General features: G+C 38.7%; 1 protein-coding gene across 1 annotated transcript in view; it reads left to right on the forward strand.

The window, feature by feature from the left end:
- LOC122815830 (kielin cysteine rich BMP regulator) overlaps positions 1-17,487 on the forward strand; it is a 2,917,372-nt gene that overhangs the window by 1,368,200 nt on the left and 1,531,685 nt on the right. Inside the window, exon 23 of the mRNA XM_044088633.1 lies at positions 16,583-16,676. Within this exon, the coding sequence (XP_043944568.1) occupies positions 16,583-16,676 (94 nt within the window). The remainder of the gene's footprint in view (positions 1-16,582; positions 16,677-17,487) is intronic.

Raw genomic sequence — 17,487 nt, forward strand, 5'->3', positions numbered from 1 at the left:
CCCTTGCCAAATCAACCAAAGCCAGATATAAGGTAAAAGAAGTCACTGAAGGGAAGCATCACCACAAAGCCTTCTTTAATAATGTTAGAAATCTCCATAATAACATAGCAGGTTACCATCTTGTCCACTTGAAACATGACTTGTCTGACCCCCTACAGGAGCTATTTAGTGTCACCTTCAACATTTAAGCTATTTCCAGTGTTTACATTTGCCTTCTGCTTTTATGTGTACATTTCACTGAATTTTTTGTAAAAAAAAATGCTCTTCGCCTCACTATTACTTTCTTGAAATTACCATCAACAAGGGATTTTCAGCTAGTTGTTTAAGTGTTTTTTGTTAGTATTACACTTGTGAGTCTCTTCTACTGATTTTACAGCAAGATGACTGGGTTTATTCATCTTGTGGCAGGAGGTCCTTGCCTGGTCTGTCTGAGTTGGGAAATACACAAAAGGAAACCAAATAGGGGTTGGGAGGGTGGCCTAATGGTTAAGGTGTTTGCCTTACAAACACAAAGTACAAGGTTTGAGTCTCACAAGGGATAATTGGCTAGGCTTAAAATGGCTCGCAAGGGCAGTTAGCTTAGTACATCTATGAACCTATAAAACAGAGCATGTGACTGTACAGTCTGTAACCAAAACTAAAACCAACAAAAGACTCATATAGTGTCTGTTACCAGGAGATCCATAGTCAATAAAAAAAAAAAAACTGACTGAGCAAGTAATTAAAAGAAAACCTATAATGGATAGTTTAAAATACACTTTTTAATAAATACATTCCAGATGAAAAAAAAAACTGCTTTCGTCCCTATAATAGTGACAGGATTTCATTAGAATTGTGTTATGTTTTCAACTCAAGTTATGTTTTTACTTTGTTTCCTTGATTTTTATTGGTTTGATCTTTTTATGGAAAATTGTGATAGCAACGTGATTTAGTATTTTGACTATTTAAATAGGATAAATAATTATTAATTGATTCTGATGGTGATTTTTTATTGACTGTGAATATTCTGGTAATGGAGACTACGTGGGAATTTTTGTTGGAAATACATAGAAGGATTCAGGACAGAGGGCTCATTATTTAGTTTTCTATTTTTTCTGTGCTGCTATAAATTTTGCTTGTTTGTGTGGGTTAGCAGTGCCCTGTATAGTAGCAAATATGTAGAAATCAGATTTTCTCTGTAGAATGTTCCATAAAACTGTAGCCTGTAAAGCAGCAATATAGAGCAAATACCTTGTGTCATAACAAGCTTAGAGAAGCTAGTTGGGTCTCAAGTGACAATACCTAGGGATTTAGTATTGCTTAAACATTCAAGCTCATGGAATTCAGTACTGTTTAGCACAATTTTCCCCAATAAAGTACCCTTATTAGTCTTCACAAGCAAAACACTATAAATAGCCTTCTAACACCAAAACATTGCCCCCCAGTAGCTCACAAATCAAAGGAATAGACAGTATGGAGATGCAATTTCCTAACTTCCCTGTACCCAGCTTGGTGGATATGGACATCTTGACACAATGTAACAATTGGCTCATGTTTACTGACAGCCATTTACTCCTTAAAGAATCAGACACAGTATGTGAGAGGTATGATACTGGAGGCTTAACCCTCTCATACAAGTCCACATCAGGTTGTTGAAACAATACCTACCTCAGAACACACACACAGACTAATTTGTGCTGTGACACTTAAAAGGAATCTTCCTAAATGACAAAGATCACCTAGACCACCTGCTGTCAAAGCTATGCCTTAGTGGAGCCTCAAACACTAAGCCCTTAAGGCAAGCAAACACACTTCCCAGGGAACTCCATTATAAGTTATATTCCTACCCCTCTTACTAGGCTGGACAAGGAGAAGATAATGGTTAGCTGCTTATCAGGAGCCAGGATCTGCCAAATCACAAACGTACCCAAGTCATTATTGCACAGGTACCAGTATGATTCCATCATAGTCTATGTAGGTGTAAATAACCTGAGATGTACCTTCCTGGACTATATGAAAAGACACATTATGGAGCATTCAGACTCTGTACCTCAGGATGGTATTAGCCTGGCACTGAGCAGCATATTACCATCACCGAGGATGATGCTACAATATGAGCAAAAAATGATTGATTTCAACAAATGTCTGTCTTTCTGGTGTCATTCTAATGGGATCCAATATTTGTCAGCTTGGGAGCACATGGTCAACAGACCATTTTGCTTTGCCAAGGATGGTCTGCACCTTTCCCCTCTAGGCTTTCAAAATGGCTAAGGATTTGTCTGCCCCCACAGTGCCTTTTCTAGGCAATGCCAAATTGACACACCTACTGACCTAGCAAAATCAACTCAGAAGAACCTCAAGGTGTTACTGCTCAATACCAGGAGCCTACAAAAATACACTCCCTCAAAGCCTTCCTCACACTTGAGAATATAGACATCTTTACAATTACCTAGACAATTTTTTATGCAACACAGAGTATTGAGGCAGTGCAAGGTTTCAGTGCCTTCCAGACTTTCAGACCAGTAGCTGCACAGAAAAGTGTTAAAGGTGGAGGTGTCTCAATATACTTCAATAACAAGTATACCTCTAGGGTGGACAAACAGGGTGATGTGCTGGAGTTCTTCCATGTGCAGATCACTGTAGAAAAAATCCTGTGCCACATCTTAGCCAGCTATAAGTCATCCTCCATGACCTAAAAAAACACACAATGCATAGTTGGACCTACTGGAGACACTTATCATCCTACCTAACAACCTACTCATGGGAGACTTTAATTACCCCTCTATTGATTGAGAACCCTATATGGCCTCAAATCTACAGGCACAGAGATTCCTGGACTTTGTAAATACAAAGACTCTTGCCCAAATAGTGAATACGCCCAGTAGAGTCTTGAACATATTGGACCTCATGCTCACAAATATGAGAGAAAGCTGTACCCCCTCTTCCAATGTCTCATCCTTCTTGGTAAATTTCATCCATAAAGCTGTCTCTTTCAAAATGAAAATCAAGCCATAATCCCATTAAAATAAGTAAAAGTTTGGAACTATTCCAAACCAAATAACCTGTTATTAAATGATGGTTTGTCAAAATTCAGTGCCCATCCATGCCATGAGAATACACCAGCCTTTGCTGAATTGCTGTCAGAAAATCTGTACAACCATGTCAATGGCTGCATAGAGGTTGCTGTACCAACCAGAACTAAGTCAAGAACTAGCCTTAGATAAAAACTACCCTGGAAGCATACCAAACTACACAGGAAACACGGCAACAGGAAAAAAACACAATTTGTGGCAAAAATCAAAAACTCTCACATCAAAGTTAATAGGCAACTAAGAGTGCTAATTAGGTCAAGTAAAGCCAAGTTTTAGGTTATGTTATCCTCACAGCTGAAAGATAACCAAAAGGCCTTCTGCTGTTATATCAGAAACCTCCGAGGCAGCACACAGCAATGTGCTGAACAGGTTGTTATTGGTGCCATATTCTCCTAGCTTGGCGATATAGCAAACCTCTTAGTGGACAAATTCAGTTCCAACTTTACCCCCTCAGATATAACCTGTCCAACTATAACTAGGGAGCATGTACTGGCTGTACTCACTAAAGTCAAGAACACAGCCTCAGTTGAGCCCTGATAACATCTTGGGATACCTCTTGAATAGTCTAAAACATGACTCATCAGAATCCCTGAAGTCATTATTTAACTATAGTCTTAAAAACAGGCTTTGTGCCACATGAATGGAGGACTGCAATGGCTATCTCCTTCATAAGTGAGGACTTACATCAGATTTTGGAAAATACAGACCCATTAATATGACTAGTCTTATTTGCAAAGCCATGGGAAGAATTATCACAGAAATTGTCAACAAGGATGTAGGTGACATCCAGGCACTGGATCCATCTCATTTCACCTCTGTCAAAGAAGGTTATGCTTACAGAATGTGGTGGACTTCTTTGAAAAGGTCACTAAAGCAGTGGGTGAGGGGAAAACTGTGTCTGCTGCCTACCTAGTTCTAGCTAAAGCATTTGATAGAGTACCCCACTCGGACATTGTAAACAAACTTATATAACTAGGTATAAACTCCTTTATAACATTCTGAATATTTAGCTGGCTCACTGATAGGATTTAGGAGGTTAGAATTGGTGAGGCCACCTCCACAAAGAGGTCAGTGACTAGTGGTGTCCCCCAGTGGTGTGTGCTAGGCAAACACCTTTTTAGCATCTACTTCTTGAATGTTAAAGTCAATGTCAAAGGTTTCTGGCTAACCAAGTTTGAAGATGATTTAAAACTGAGAGGAGTCATTGAATCCCCCAAGATGAGAACACTCTTCAGGAAGGCCTAATACAAATGAACACTTGGTGCCAAAGCAATGGCTTAAAATTCCATACCAAGAAATGCATTGTAGTGCTTTTTGGGAAGTCTGCCACCTCAGGTAACTATAAAACACTGTTAAATGCTGATTCTGTAGTCAACGATCTCAGAACTCACATAGATAGTAACCTAGCCTTCGTCCAACATGAGTTCAAGATAGTAAGAAAATGTTTCTATGTTGTTCAACTTGTAAGCAAGAGCATAGCATGTTGGTCCAGAGAGGTCATCATACCACTGTACTTTGTCCTCATCAGGCCCATCATGAAGTATAATGCCCCCTTTTTTATGTACCTGACCAGACGCATGCAGGAACTAAAATGTCCACAGAGGTTCCTTAGAAAAAGAATATAGGGAGTAAACACAATGTCCTATGCTGAGCACCTCAAAGCCCTGTCTCTTTAGTTGGTATGATATGGACTTCTAAGAGGTGATCTTTGTTGGCATGCAAGACATTCCTGGAGCTTGGTTTGATGAATCTTTTGCAGATCTGCAAAACAGACAGCATCAGAACTATTAAATTAAAATACCTAAATTTTGCTTGTAACACAAATAGGACATGTTGGAGAGACATATATGTTTCTCAGAGAATTCCTATTCTCTGGAACAGGCTCTCTCCATCCATGTGAAGTAGATTTCCTCCCTATCCCTAATTAATCTCAATTTGGACCAATGGATGGATAATGGGGAATTCACCCCAGTCTGGCTCCGGTGTCTCTGATGGACAGAAGCAGTCAGTAAATCACCTCCTATAAATCAAATATAAATCAAATTTGTGGGTTATATTTGGGTTGCATGGCAAGGCTTTTAAGAGTCCTAATGGTCATTAGCCTAGTGTATACCTATGAACCTATGAAAACTGCTGGATAAATGGTGGACAGCAACAGACATTCCCATGTGCAAAGGTGGGGCTTCAACAGACCTGGATAATTATTGACCCATAAGCATGAGCTGCCTCATCTGTAAGGCTATGGAAAGGATCATTATAGAATTAATAAATAAGGATATAAAACCTTGACCCAACTTATTTAAAAATTACTGAAGCACTGGATGAGGGCAACTCAGTGTACACTGCATATGTAGTTCTTGCAAAGGTGTTTGGTACCATCCCACACATAGGTATCATAGATAAACTCTCTCAGCTAAATGTCAGTCCCTATCTTAACTCATTGGATAGCAAACTGGATCACAAGTAGAACCCAGGACATTAGGGTGGTCATTTTTACCCCCTCAAAAAGACCTTTTACTAATGGTAAACCCCAGGGTTCAGTCCTTGGGCCAATCCTCTTTGGTATTTACTTCTCCGAGATCAGAGCTAATGTTAACAACTTGCAGCTGAACAGGCCTGCGTATGACTGCAAACTTGATATCACCACAAACTCTCCAGAAGGCACCAAGATTCTTCAAGAGAGGATGTGCCAAACAAATAGCTGGTGTCAAAACTATGGAATGAAATTATATAGCAAGAAGTGTGAGATTGTTTGCTTTTGCATGTCTCCCAGTGTAAGTATCACTTTCACAAAAGATCCTTATGAACTGATCCTATAGTAAGGGATTTCTGAGCTTATGTTACCAATGAACTGCCCTTTAATCACTATGTATCAATTGTTGTAAGGAACGTGTGTGTATGTGTGTGTGTGTGTGTGTGTGTGTGTGTGTGTGTGTGTGTGTGTGTGTGTGTGTGTGTGTGTGAGTGTGAGTGTGTGTGTGTGTGTGTGTGTGTGTGTGTGTGTGTGTGTCTGTGTGTGTGTGTGTGTGTGTGTGTGTATATTTGGATATATATATATATATATATATAGATTCACTTCGTAACACTGAAAGCTCAAAACACTGAAACCAAAACACTGAAACTTTAAAATCTTGAAAACTCAAAACACTGAAAACACATATTATACATATACTGAGTTTAAACAACATAAATCATAGCACTTTCCACCAAGTGTAGGCAGGGGGGCAAGCCCTCGGGCACTCCCCACACCCCCTGCTACTTATATATATCAACTCCAAGATTGCACTTCACTATACTAAGTGCAATCTTGGAGTTGATATATTTAAGTAGCAGGGGTGTGGGAGCAGCCCCACATGGGGTGTAGGGTGCTTCCCTGCTTACACTTGGTGGAAAGTGCTATGATTTATGTTGTTTAAACTCAGTATATGTATGATATGTGTTTTCAGTGTTTTTAGTTTCAGTGTTTTGCGTTTTCAGCGTTTTGAGGTTTCAGTGTTTTGGTCTTCTATATTATGAAGTTTTCTCATTTTCAGTGTTTTGAGTTTTCAGTGTTATGAAGTGAATCCATATACATACATATATATATATATATATATATATATATATATATATATATATATATATATATATATATAGAAAGATAGATATAGTTAGATAGATGTAGATATATGTAAAGTTAATGTTTTTTAAACCTAATTTTTGTCATGTAGAGTAAGCCTTGAAGATCTCTAAAGTTTGGCCTGTGTTAGATTAATATAATTAGGCAATTCTACAAGGTGAGTTATAAATTAAAAGAGTAGAACACCAATATCAACATGCCATTTAATTATGATAAAAAGACAGGACAAGAAGTAGTTATAAATATAATTTATTTCATTTTGTATATTTCACTAACTTTCATATGATAAATGAAGTGGTGTCAAAGGGAAAGAAGATGGAATAAATAGTGCCACTATATGCCAAAATTAAGGACTTTAAATATGTAACAAAAGCCCTGTATGATTATTTAATGTGGCATTACCTATATTCATTGTCAGTGTGTGTACATGGATTATGCTAACTGTGTGCTCCATCTCAGGAAATGATAAGTACTCAGCATTAATTCAATGGGTCATTTTCTTAATCGTATGCATGGCACAGCTTATGGCTATGCACACATCCCATTTAGTTTAAACCTCTGTCTGCATTATAGAATGAAATGGGTAGGAGTTGTACTCACTGATGTTTATCCCTGGTCAGAAACCCTGCTCCACAAATATCTTATAGCAGTCGATAAATTATTACAGCAGCAGGATGAATTCCTCAAATAGTAGGCAAGCTCTGAGGAAAACATCATAGCCTTACATGGCTCTGTCGTTAAGACCATTCAGCATATCGTTCCAGCTACCACAATCAGACTTGTCTCTGATGGTCATGATCAATGAATGGACTATAATGTGACAAATAGCCATATGCTTCTATGAGTGAACAGCACAGAGATATCAAAACGCTATAGAATTACTAATGAAAGAAATCAGCTATGTTGCTTTACTTAACCCTATCATTTCCCATATTAAATAAGTAATTCATCCAACTATGGTGTGACAATAGAAAGGTAAGTATTTTGATTGCCAAATATAAACATGCAATATCTTAGGAGTGCCTAATGAATGCATGGCTTTCTGTGAATTTCATCCAATTGTAAAAGAAGGCCTACCATAGCAATGAAATCCTGTATAAGCATTTTGGAACTGTTCAACCAAACAAATGTAAGCAGACTGCAGTTATAAACATGAGCAGATTACCATGTAATTACACATAACTTTGTATGGAGCACCTAACAAGACCTGTGCTGTACCCCTGAATAATTATCAGAAGAATTAATCATTACCTATTAGTGTGTGTTATCATTAGAGATTAGCTCTGATAGCTAATGTCAGAGGTTTTAATTACTTAACATTCAGTAGTGATCATAAAAATAAATTTGAATAAGTTATGCCAGCATAGATAATAACATAAGATATCACAGTGATGTGCACATGCTGTTTATTGTTCTAATTAATTGATACTATACAGTGCACGTCCTTAAGATAGTAAATGTACCTTTACACCCACAACCATTCAAAGTGCTATTGTCTTAACAATATAAATAATTGCTATACATGAATTATCTATCAAAAATTTGCAGAATGGTGTAAATATATAAAAAAGTACATACATATATTTCTTCCCATTTTCTTCTTCTAGAAGAAATGTGTTTTATTATATATTTTATTTTTGTGCTATGAACATCAAGCCCCCTCTTCTCTTTTGATCCCTTCTTTTTTTCACTGGCTGGCCAAAACCACATTGGTAGCTGGGACAATAATCAGGCTCCATCATCCACTGAAAGCATATATATATATTTTTTTTATGTTGTTGTTATTATGCCTTACCTTTTTGTCCTGTCTCTCACCTGACATGCAGTGATGTTATTGCATATATGAGTAGGGTACCTTTATTTTATTTATGACTAAGGAAAGTGAATGTCTTCATTGACCATATTGACAAATTAGTTGAATTCCTGAAATTTATTCTGATTCTAACAAAGTCACCTCACAGCAAGAGGTTCTCCGGTTCGATCCTCGGCTGGAGTGCCTTCTGTGCGAAGTCGGTATGTCCTTCCTGTGGTCACGTGGGTTTCCTCCGGGTGCTCCGGTTTCCTCCTACATCCCAAAGACATGCTGCAGGTGGATTGGACACTCTAAATTGGCCCTAGGTGTGAGTGTGTGTGTGTGTGTGTGTCTGTGTGTGTGTGTCTGTGTGTGTGTGTGTGTGTGTGTGTGTGTGTGTGTGTGTGTGTGTGTGTGTGCCTTCTGTGGAAGGTTGGGCACCGGGATGGCAACTTGACACCGTAAAACTCCACTGCCAATCATGAGAGGACAAGGTGATCCACTGTGGCGACCCCTAACCAGGAAAAGCCGAAAGAAGAAGAAGATTCTGATTCTAGCAAAGTAAACTTTCTAATAGTTATGTACAAAAAAACAAACAAACAAAACAAAAAAAACAGCACTAAGGTTCTAACTGATTCATTCCATAAACAACCCACTTAAAATAATAACTAATTTCACACTCAGGGGATACACCCCAGGCACCCAAAGGTAAATTGTTTAAAGCAGCATGGCTTACTTCTGAATCATCCCAATTCAGCACTAAGTTTCATAACCTAAAACAATATTTTCTGTTGAGAGGCTGTTGTGAGGTTTTCATCAAAAATATTCTAAATCCCATAAGGTCTACAAAAGAAAAAAAAATCCCCTTTGTTTAATTCCGTTAACAAAACCCACAAAGATTATTCAAAACCCCATAAACTTGGAGATTGTGGCATCAAAGAAACATAGCAAAAGGGTAGCCAAGATATTATCCTATGTCCTTGATTCTAAAAATATAAAGGCTATCCTCAAAAAACAAAAAACAAAAAAAAAACTGGAAAGTGATTTTTATTAGCAAAACCCTCCACAGCATCCTAGCAGACTGTCCACTGTCTGTAAAGTAATGATGTTCTTCCATATCATTGTTACAGTATTCTTCACTGAAGGGGTCTCCTGCCAAGGATAGGTCAATGGTCCAATCAGTATATCAAAGCCTTTAGAGGTTAGAAGCACTGTATGTCACATGCCTGCTCCCCGTGTAGGCCATAAAGGTGTACAGATGCAGATATTCAGAACTTCTTTGCTGTCAGTTCAAATGCCATTATCAAACATCAGTCTCAATACCCTTTGCTGTGCTGGCTACCAATCCATTTCAGATAAGTGCCCCATTGGATTTTCTTCTCTGTTTTCCCTTTTTGTTGTTTACTTGTGCTCATGTCATCCAAGAAGGGAAAATGTCAGTGTGAAGAGGCAGATTCCCCATAAAGACCATCATGACAAGTGTCTTTTTTGCCTAGTCTTCCAATGACCATACGCAGTGCTCTGTCTGTCAAGCATTTGTCCATAAGACCCTTCGTAGTTGCTTATCATCTTTCTCCATATATCTGGAGAACCAGTGTCTTAAATTGTTGGCTGAGTATGCTATGGTGGAATCCTCCCATCCTGAGGGACAGCTGTCTTCCTAGAAGAAGTTAAAGAAGTCTAGGCCTCATCCTGTTGCTGTCCAGCTTGCACTGGATGTCTCTCTAGAAACAAGTGAAAGCCCTGAAGACCCTCAAGTGCTTGTGTTTGATACCTCTGCTGCATCCCCATTGGAGGCTTGCATGGAATAAAGTTCTCAAATGTCCTTAGAGGCTTTATAAACATCTGCAAATTTTAGTCCAGGAGGGGATTCCTGGCACTGTTATTGAATCTTGGGGACTGAGCCACCAAGGTTCATTAGGGCAGATGCTCCAGTTAAGAAAAAACAAAAAAACAAAGCATATTACCTCTATTGCTAAAGATTACCAATGTGAATAGCACAATTTTGCACAAGGCTTATTCGGTGCCTTAATGGCCTTGAAGCCTCCCCAGGGTATTCAGTCTCTGCTCCTCCCTGGTCTTCCACTCCTGTTAAGAGGGCAAGGGAACCACATTCCTCAGAGGAAGACGTAGATTCTGAAGAGTAATCCTTAATTTACTCCTCCTAAATTCCTTTTTTTCTAGATTATGATTCAGAGGAAGAAGATTCTTTGAGCCTAAATTCCCCTTTGGAAGAATTATTCACTGAAGATACTGTTGCTTGCATGATGCAGTACTTTAAATGGGATTTCTCCCAGGTCTCTGACATCCAAAAGAGATACTATGAGCTTTAACAAATGAGGTCACCTAAGTCGTCTGCAGTTCCTCCTGCTTTGACAGCTCTTTTTGGATACCTTTTCTGCTACCTCAGTAGCTCCAGACTCTCAGCTCCCTGCCCCTAAGAAATCTAATAGGTTCTTACAGGGTAGCTGAGTGCTGCAAGTTTTTATTTGGGTCCTTCTGCTGATCCATCAGGGGTTTCAGTGTCTACAGATAAGCATTCCAAGCTTTTGCTGTCCTCTAAGCTCCTTCCTTCAGATAAGGACAATAAAGCTGTTGAATGATTGGACATAAAAGTGTACACTGCTGCCACCTTGTCCTTTCAGGATATTAATTATCAAACCCATATGAACTGGTATGTCTTAGCTCTCCTTTCTCAGGTAGCTAATGTTGCGTCTGATCTTCCCAATTCTGTAGGCAAGATTTCAGCTCTTTCCCTGCTTGGTTCCACTTCCCTGGTTGCTCGTCTGTCCATAAAGTCTGGCTATGATGCTGCTGCTGATTATTCCAGGGCTGTTGCCTTTGGTTCTGTGATGTGGCACTATTCTTGACATCACTTTCAGGCTTTTCCTGATGAGATTAAAGCCGAGGTTTTGGATGCTTCTCCAGATAATAAAAACCTTTTTTGGGCAGCTCTGGCTGACCTGTTTAAGTCTCTCTAACATAAGGGTAAGGTCATGTAGGAAATCAAGCATATGTGTGTCTCTCCTATTCCTAAATTTCAGAGGAATTACCTTTCTAAATCTGCGTTTGTCCATAGGAAGAGTCTACTCAGACTACTATATCTCAGAAACCTTCCTTTCAGGGCAAACCTGTCTCTGTTTGGCATGTTGTTTCCTCCCCTCCTCGGCCAGGTCCCCTTGTCTCTCCACCTTTTTTCTGTCCCTCCCAGACTGGCAACAGATCACGTCAGATTCTTGGTTACTATCCATCATTCATCAGACGTATTTCATATTATGGAAGTCCCTTTCCCTCCTTTTCAGACATTCCACAGACTCCTCCAGATAAGCTTTCTCATTTCCCAGAGGTTTTGCAGTCCCTTTGGATCACGAAACCACTCAGCCTGTTCCACCCACCCACGTGGGAAGGGGTTTTTACCCCAGGATGATTTTGGCTCCCCAGAAGGATTGGATCTGGAAACCAGTTGTGGAAATTTCTGTACTCAATACCTTCTTCAAGGTCCCTTCTTTTAAGATTCTGTCTCTTCAGACTTTGTCTTTTCACCTTCTTTCTCAGTTCTCATTGTCTTCCTCAGTCTCAAGGATACATATCATCAGATTCACATTCACCTTCTGTTTAGAAAATGTTTACATTTCTCTGTTTCTTTCTCTCATTTTCAGTTCTCTGTTTTGCCCTTTGGCCTTTCTACTACCCCAAGGGTATTGACCAAATGTACTTTACTCTGAAGAAGCCCACGGAATGATGGGTTGAAGCGCTCAGTATGTCTGATGTAATAAACGGCTGATGTATCTTATGGCAGTGTCAGGGATTTTTTTTCTTATTAGTTGATGATTTTGGCTGTGGAAGTGTTATTGACCAAATGTCTCACTCCTATCATTACATTTTGCAGGCTTTGAAGGGTACAGATATTTCCCTATCTAGATGACTTGTTTATTCCAACTCTTTATCTCAGCAGGCTCCTTCAAGATCTCCACGTCACCGCTCTTCTTTTGGGGTTGACCATCACTCTCAGAAAGTCAGTCCTCACACCCTCCCATGATCATATTTTTCTCTGTTGCAGGATTCATACCACACTCATGTTGGCTTTTCTTCCTGCTCCCAAGGTTCTGTCTTTGACAACTTTCTTCCAATCTCTTCTTCCTCTGTCCTCAGTCATGGCCAGGGAATTTCTCAGGATTCTGTGCTTTATGGCCTCCACCATCCCCATGTTTCCTTTTCCCAGGCTCCATATGAGGAAGCTACAATGGTACTTCAAATCCATGTGGCTTCAACATTGCCACCCCCTAGTGTTCCCTTTTCTTTTGCTTCCTTGCCTCAAACTTGAGCTCCAGAGGTGGATACAGCACATTTCTCTCAGTCTGGGACTGCTCTTTCAGGCTGCAGTTCTTTCCAAAGAACTGTTCACAGACTTTTCAGACCTGGGATTGGGTGCTTCTTGTGCTCCTCTGAAAGTTCAGGGTCTCCGACATCCTCATCAGAAGTCAGACCATGTCAACATAAAAGAGTAGAGGGCTCTACTTCTGGCTGTATAGGCTTTTCATTACCTTTTTCTCCCTGACCCTCTGAAAATCTTCATGGGCAATGCCACTGTAATGTTGTATATAATCAAGCAGGGATGTAAGAGGCATAATCTGTTTGCAAACTAGCTATTTAGTCCTGGGATCTGGCTATCAGTTATCAGGTGACTCTTCAGGCAGTTTACATTCCTTCAAAGCACAGTCTAGTGGCAGACTCTCTAGCAGGTCCAGAACAGAGGCTCATGAATGGATACTTCACAGAGATGTGCTTCTAGTCATAGTCCATAAGTAGTGTATTCCTCAGGTAGATCTTTTTGCCTCCCATCTGAACAGACAACTTCATCTTTTCTGTTTGAAAGTATCAAGTCCTCTGACTTGGAAGGTGGACGCCCTTGGAAGGGAATGCTTCTGTATACCTTTCCTCCCCTTCCTCTACTGACAATAGTTCTGCACAAGATTAAGTAGGACTCTCCCAAAATCTTGTTGACTCTGTTTTGTCTCAGATAACACTGGTTCCCCCTTTTTTTTTTTCACCTGACCAGGGGACATCACCGCAAATTTCATCACCGATTGGATCTTCTCACACAAGACAAGGGATCTCTTATACATCCTCACCTGTCCACTCTTGAAATTATACTGTGGGCGATAAGGATCTGATCCTCTTTGCACACCTTTTTTCTGAGGGTGTGCTTTGGGTTCTGCATGAGTTCAGGAAACCCAATACCAGAAATTCATATATGTCTAAGTGGAAAATATTTTCTGCTTGGTGCCTGGCTTGCCATCAGGATTCCTTTTCAGTGGGGGCTCCCTTAGTTCTGTCAGATTTATGTGATATGCTCCATGCTGACTTGGCATATTCTTCAGTTAAAGCTAACCTGTCAGAAATCTCTGTCTGCTTTTGAACCCCATATGTAGCCTCTTGAGTTGAGGCCAAACAATTTCTTAAAGTTGTCCTTCATATCAGGCTCCCAAAAAAAGCTTATTCCTCTTTCTTCATCGGATTTCAATTTTGTACTTGAAAAAATTACTCAGGCTCCTTTTGAACCTGCTAATTGAGATTCCTTACAACTTTGTACTTGTAAGACTGTTCTGCTGTTGGTGGTTACTTCTGCCAACAGAAAATCTGAACTTCAGTCTGTTATGGCTATTCTTCCTATTTTAATTTTTCGCAGAGTGCCACTTTGTACGAATCCTTCTTTTATGCCCAAGGTGGTTAAAGTGTTGTCTCTTAATCAGTTTATTCAGTTTTCTTCCTTTTTAACTTCTCCACAGTCTGCCAGTGAGGAGGTTCTTCACACCTTGAACCTGCATACACTGCTCAGATATTATTTGGATAAAACAAAGGTTATTCTCAAGTCTAAGCAACTTTTTGTTTCTCTTCATCCCAGCACTTGGGATATGGCTGTTCCCAAACAAAACATCTCTTTCTGGATCTCTATAAGGCTATTTCCTTTTGTTATCCATCTCATGTCAAATGTCTTTCTTCATCTGTAAAGGCACTTTCTACAAGGATGGTTGCCTCTTCTGGTGCCCTTTTCAAGGTTAAGGGCACCAGTCCCATCCTTGAGGTTGCTACTTGGTCCTCAGTTTATACTTTCACTAAGTATTCCAACTATTTTGTTGTTTCCATGGCCAGGGCAGGTTTACCAGGGCTATTCTGCATGGATTTGTAGAGGGGTCTTCTGTGCCTTTGTCTTCCTAGCCTTCGTAGTTCTTGTACTCTCCTGTAAAGAAAACTGTGACAGTGATATGGAAGGACATAGTACAGCTTTGTAAAATCTTACCATAACAGTAAATGTCCTCTTTACTGTTGTGGTATATGGTCCCTCCCTCCTTCCTCCATTATTATAATGTGAAGAATACTGCAACAGAGAAGAGAAGGACATCTACTGCTATGTTAAGATTTTACATAACTGTACTTTCCAGAAACATCAGTGATTTTGTTGACCAGGGAAGCATGTTCATTCCTTGAGGCATTGAAGACTAGACACCTAGTACAGACCTTGAGGCTTTTGTACTCATTTCCTCCTCATCAGTGGCTGGAACAGTTTTACTGGCCCCACTAACAGTAAGGCTTCCAAAGCAAGTATAAAGCACATCTGCCAAACTCGCTGAGTGGTATACATTGGGCCATAAACACAGTGCTCACATTTCTGCTTGGGAAAAAAACTTCAGTAAGATGCCCAACTACATATGCAAGCACTGATAAGCAGTCAAGAAATATTTGGCAAATAATGAGCTATTGAGGAACAGCCAGATGTGTTCTTTCTTTGACTGTATTTGTGTTCCATGCCCTTTAAATCATCCCACTTAAGTCCCATGGTAGGGACTTAGCATTTATGTAGTTGCCTTATAGATAGCCTGTATGACATACAAATTTAAGTTTTAAATATGGTGACAGAGAATTCTAGAGGAGATAATAGGAACAGTATTTTGTAACAAGCTATCTCTCTCTCTCTCTCTGTATATATATATATATATATATATATATATATATATATATATATATATATACATATATATATATATATATATGTGTGTACACATTTATATATGCATGCATGTATATATATATATATATATATATATATATATATATATATATATATATATGCATGTATGTATGCGTATACTTACAATCTATATTAAAACATCAAATTTCACTAATTCAGTATTTCAGTATGTTGAAACCATTTACTCTAAAAAGAAATACACATTATAGTAAGTTATTTTATTTATCCTTTGTTGACCTGGTTTGTCCCACTAGACTGGTGCCCCTTTTTAGAGGAGACTCGGAAAGGGCATCAGGGATCATCTCTTACTCTTTTCGATCTGAGCCATGGGATCTTCTACATCCACCTGAGCTACCAACTCAGGAGGATGAGGCCATGGTTAATGTCTCATTCGAATATATATATATATATATATATATATATATATATATATATATATATATATATTTAATGTCTCACTGAACATACATGCAAAACATAGTTTTTTTAAATTACTAGCTGGCATGAGCCCTTCATCAGGGGTTATCCCTGAAGGGCTCATGCCAGCTCCAAATCTATAGTAACTGAAAAAGTTATGTTGGTCCAGTAAAAGGTATTATAGCACAGCTGTGTTCCACTGTCTTTGTGTTTCTTTTGGTGGGACATGGCATTTCTTTATTTTTTCTTACACCTTGTACTTAGCATGTAAAGGTTTTTCACTTAGACTTATTCACACAGTCTGATGAAGTTAATTTATGAGGGAAGGATTTAACCTGAGTGGTTTCTCTGTTGTTGTTACCTTTATATTTGGATATCTGAGAACTGTTGACTGAGGAAAGCTGCATGAGTACCTTATGTTTACCAAACAATTGTCATTTTAAAAAGTGAATATTTTGTGTAACTTGTCTATAATTATTTTAATGAGAATTTCCATCAGTTTCTGGAGGACATAACTTGGTATATTTTTCCTAAATAAATGAGCTAAATTAAAATAATCAGTAAAACTGAAGTAGTTACTGATATTGTCGAACATCTGTATTTTGGTGCAGTTTCTAACCTTATTTATACATATACTGTTATTTTTATTTCAGAATGGAAATGTCCGTTGCCAGGAGGAAGTGTGCCAGACTCCACAGTGCGCCAACCCTGAAGTGGATCCACAGCTTTGTTGTCCCATTTGCAAAGGTTTGTGCTATAAAATTCTGGGCATCATTAATGCTGTTTGAGTCTATCTAGATCCTGACCCTTACTGTTGTAACCACAGTCAGTTTATACAACTGCACTGTTCCTCTTATCACCTAATAACTAAAAATCACTTAATAACTAATAAATCACTTAATAAATAAAATTAGATGGATCATATAACAAGTGTGTCAATTACTTATATAAAATACTCTGTTCAGAATCATAATGCAGTTAGAAAACAAAGAGGTAGGAAGTGTTAGAGGGATGGATAATGGGTGCTACCATGAACAAAAAAAATAAAAAACTTAAGTAAAATGTTGCATTCTTGCAAGGGTTAGCTTTCTAGAAGTGACTTTCTCTATACTACAAAAAAATTGAAAATTCATTTAAAAATTCATTACTGTTTATTAGAACTGTTACTTTATATCTACATCAACTGATTGACATAGATTTAAATATAGTATACAAAATCTCCACCCAATTCTGTATTACAGCTGTTACATCATCCCTACATCAACTAATTGACACATACTTAAAATCTGTATTCAAAACCTCTAACTAGTTTTGTATTACAGCTGTTACATCATCCTTTCTTCAACTGATTGACATATATTTAAATTCAGTGTACAAAACTGTAACCAGTGCTGTCTTACAGCTGTTACATCATGCCTACATCAACTGATTGACACATATTTAAATAAGTAGCACAGGCAGCCCACTGGTATGTCACAACCTGCAATGTTTAGTCATTTCTAGTAAATGTGGGAGTTTAATTATACTCCATACTGCTTTCCTGAACCTTTTAGCACAA

This window comes from Protopterus annectens, chromosome 11.part0 (assembly GCF_019279795.1).
Source record: "Protopterus annectens isolate FY-2018-M chromosome 11.part0, PAN1.0, whole genome shotgun sequence".
Taxonomy (NCBI): domain Eukaryota; kingdom Metazoa; phylum Chordata; order Ceratodontiformes; family Protopteridae; genus Protopterus; species Protopterus annectens.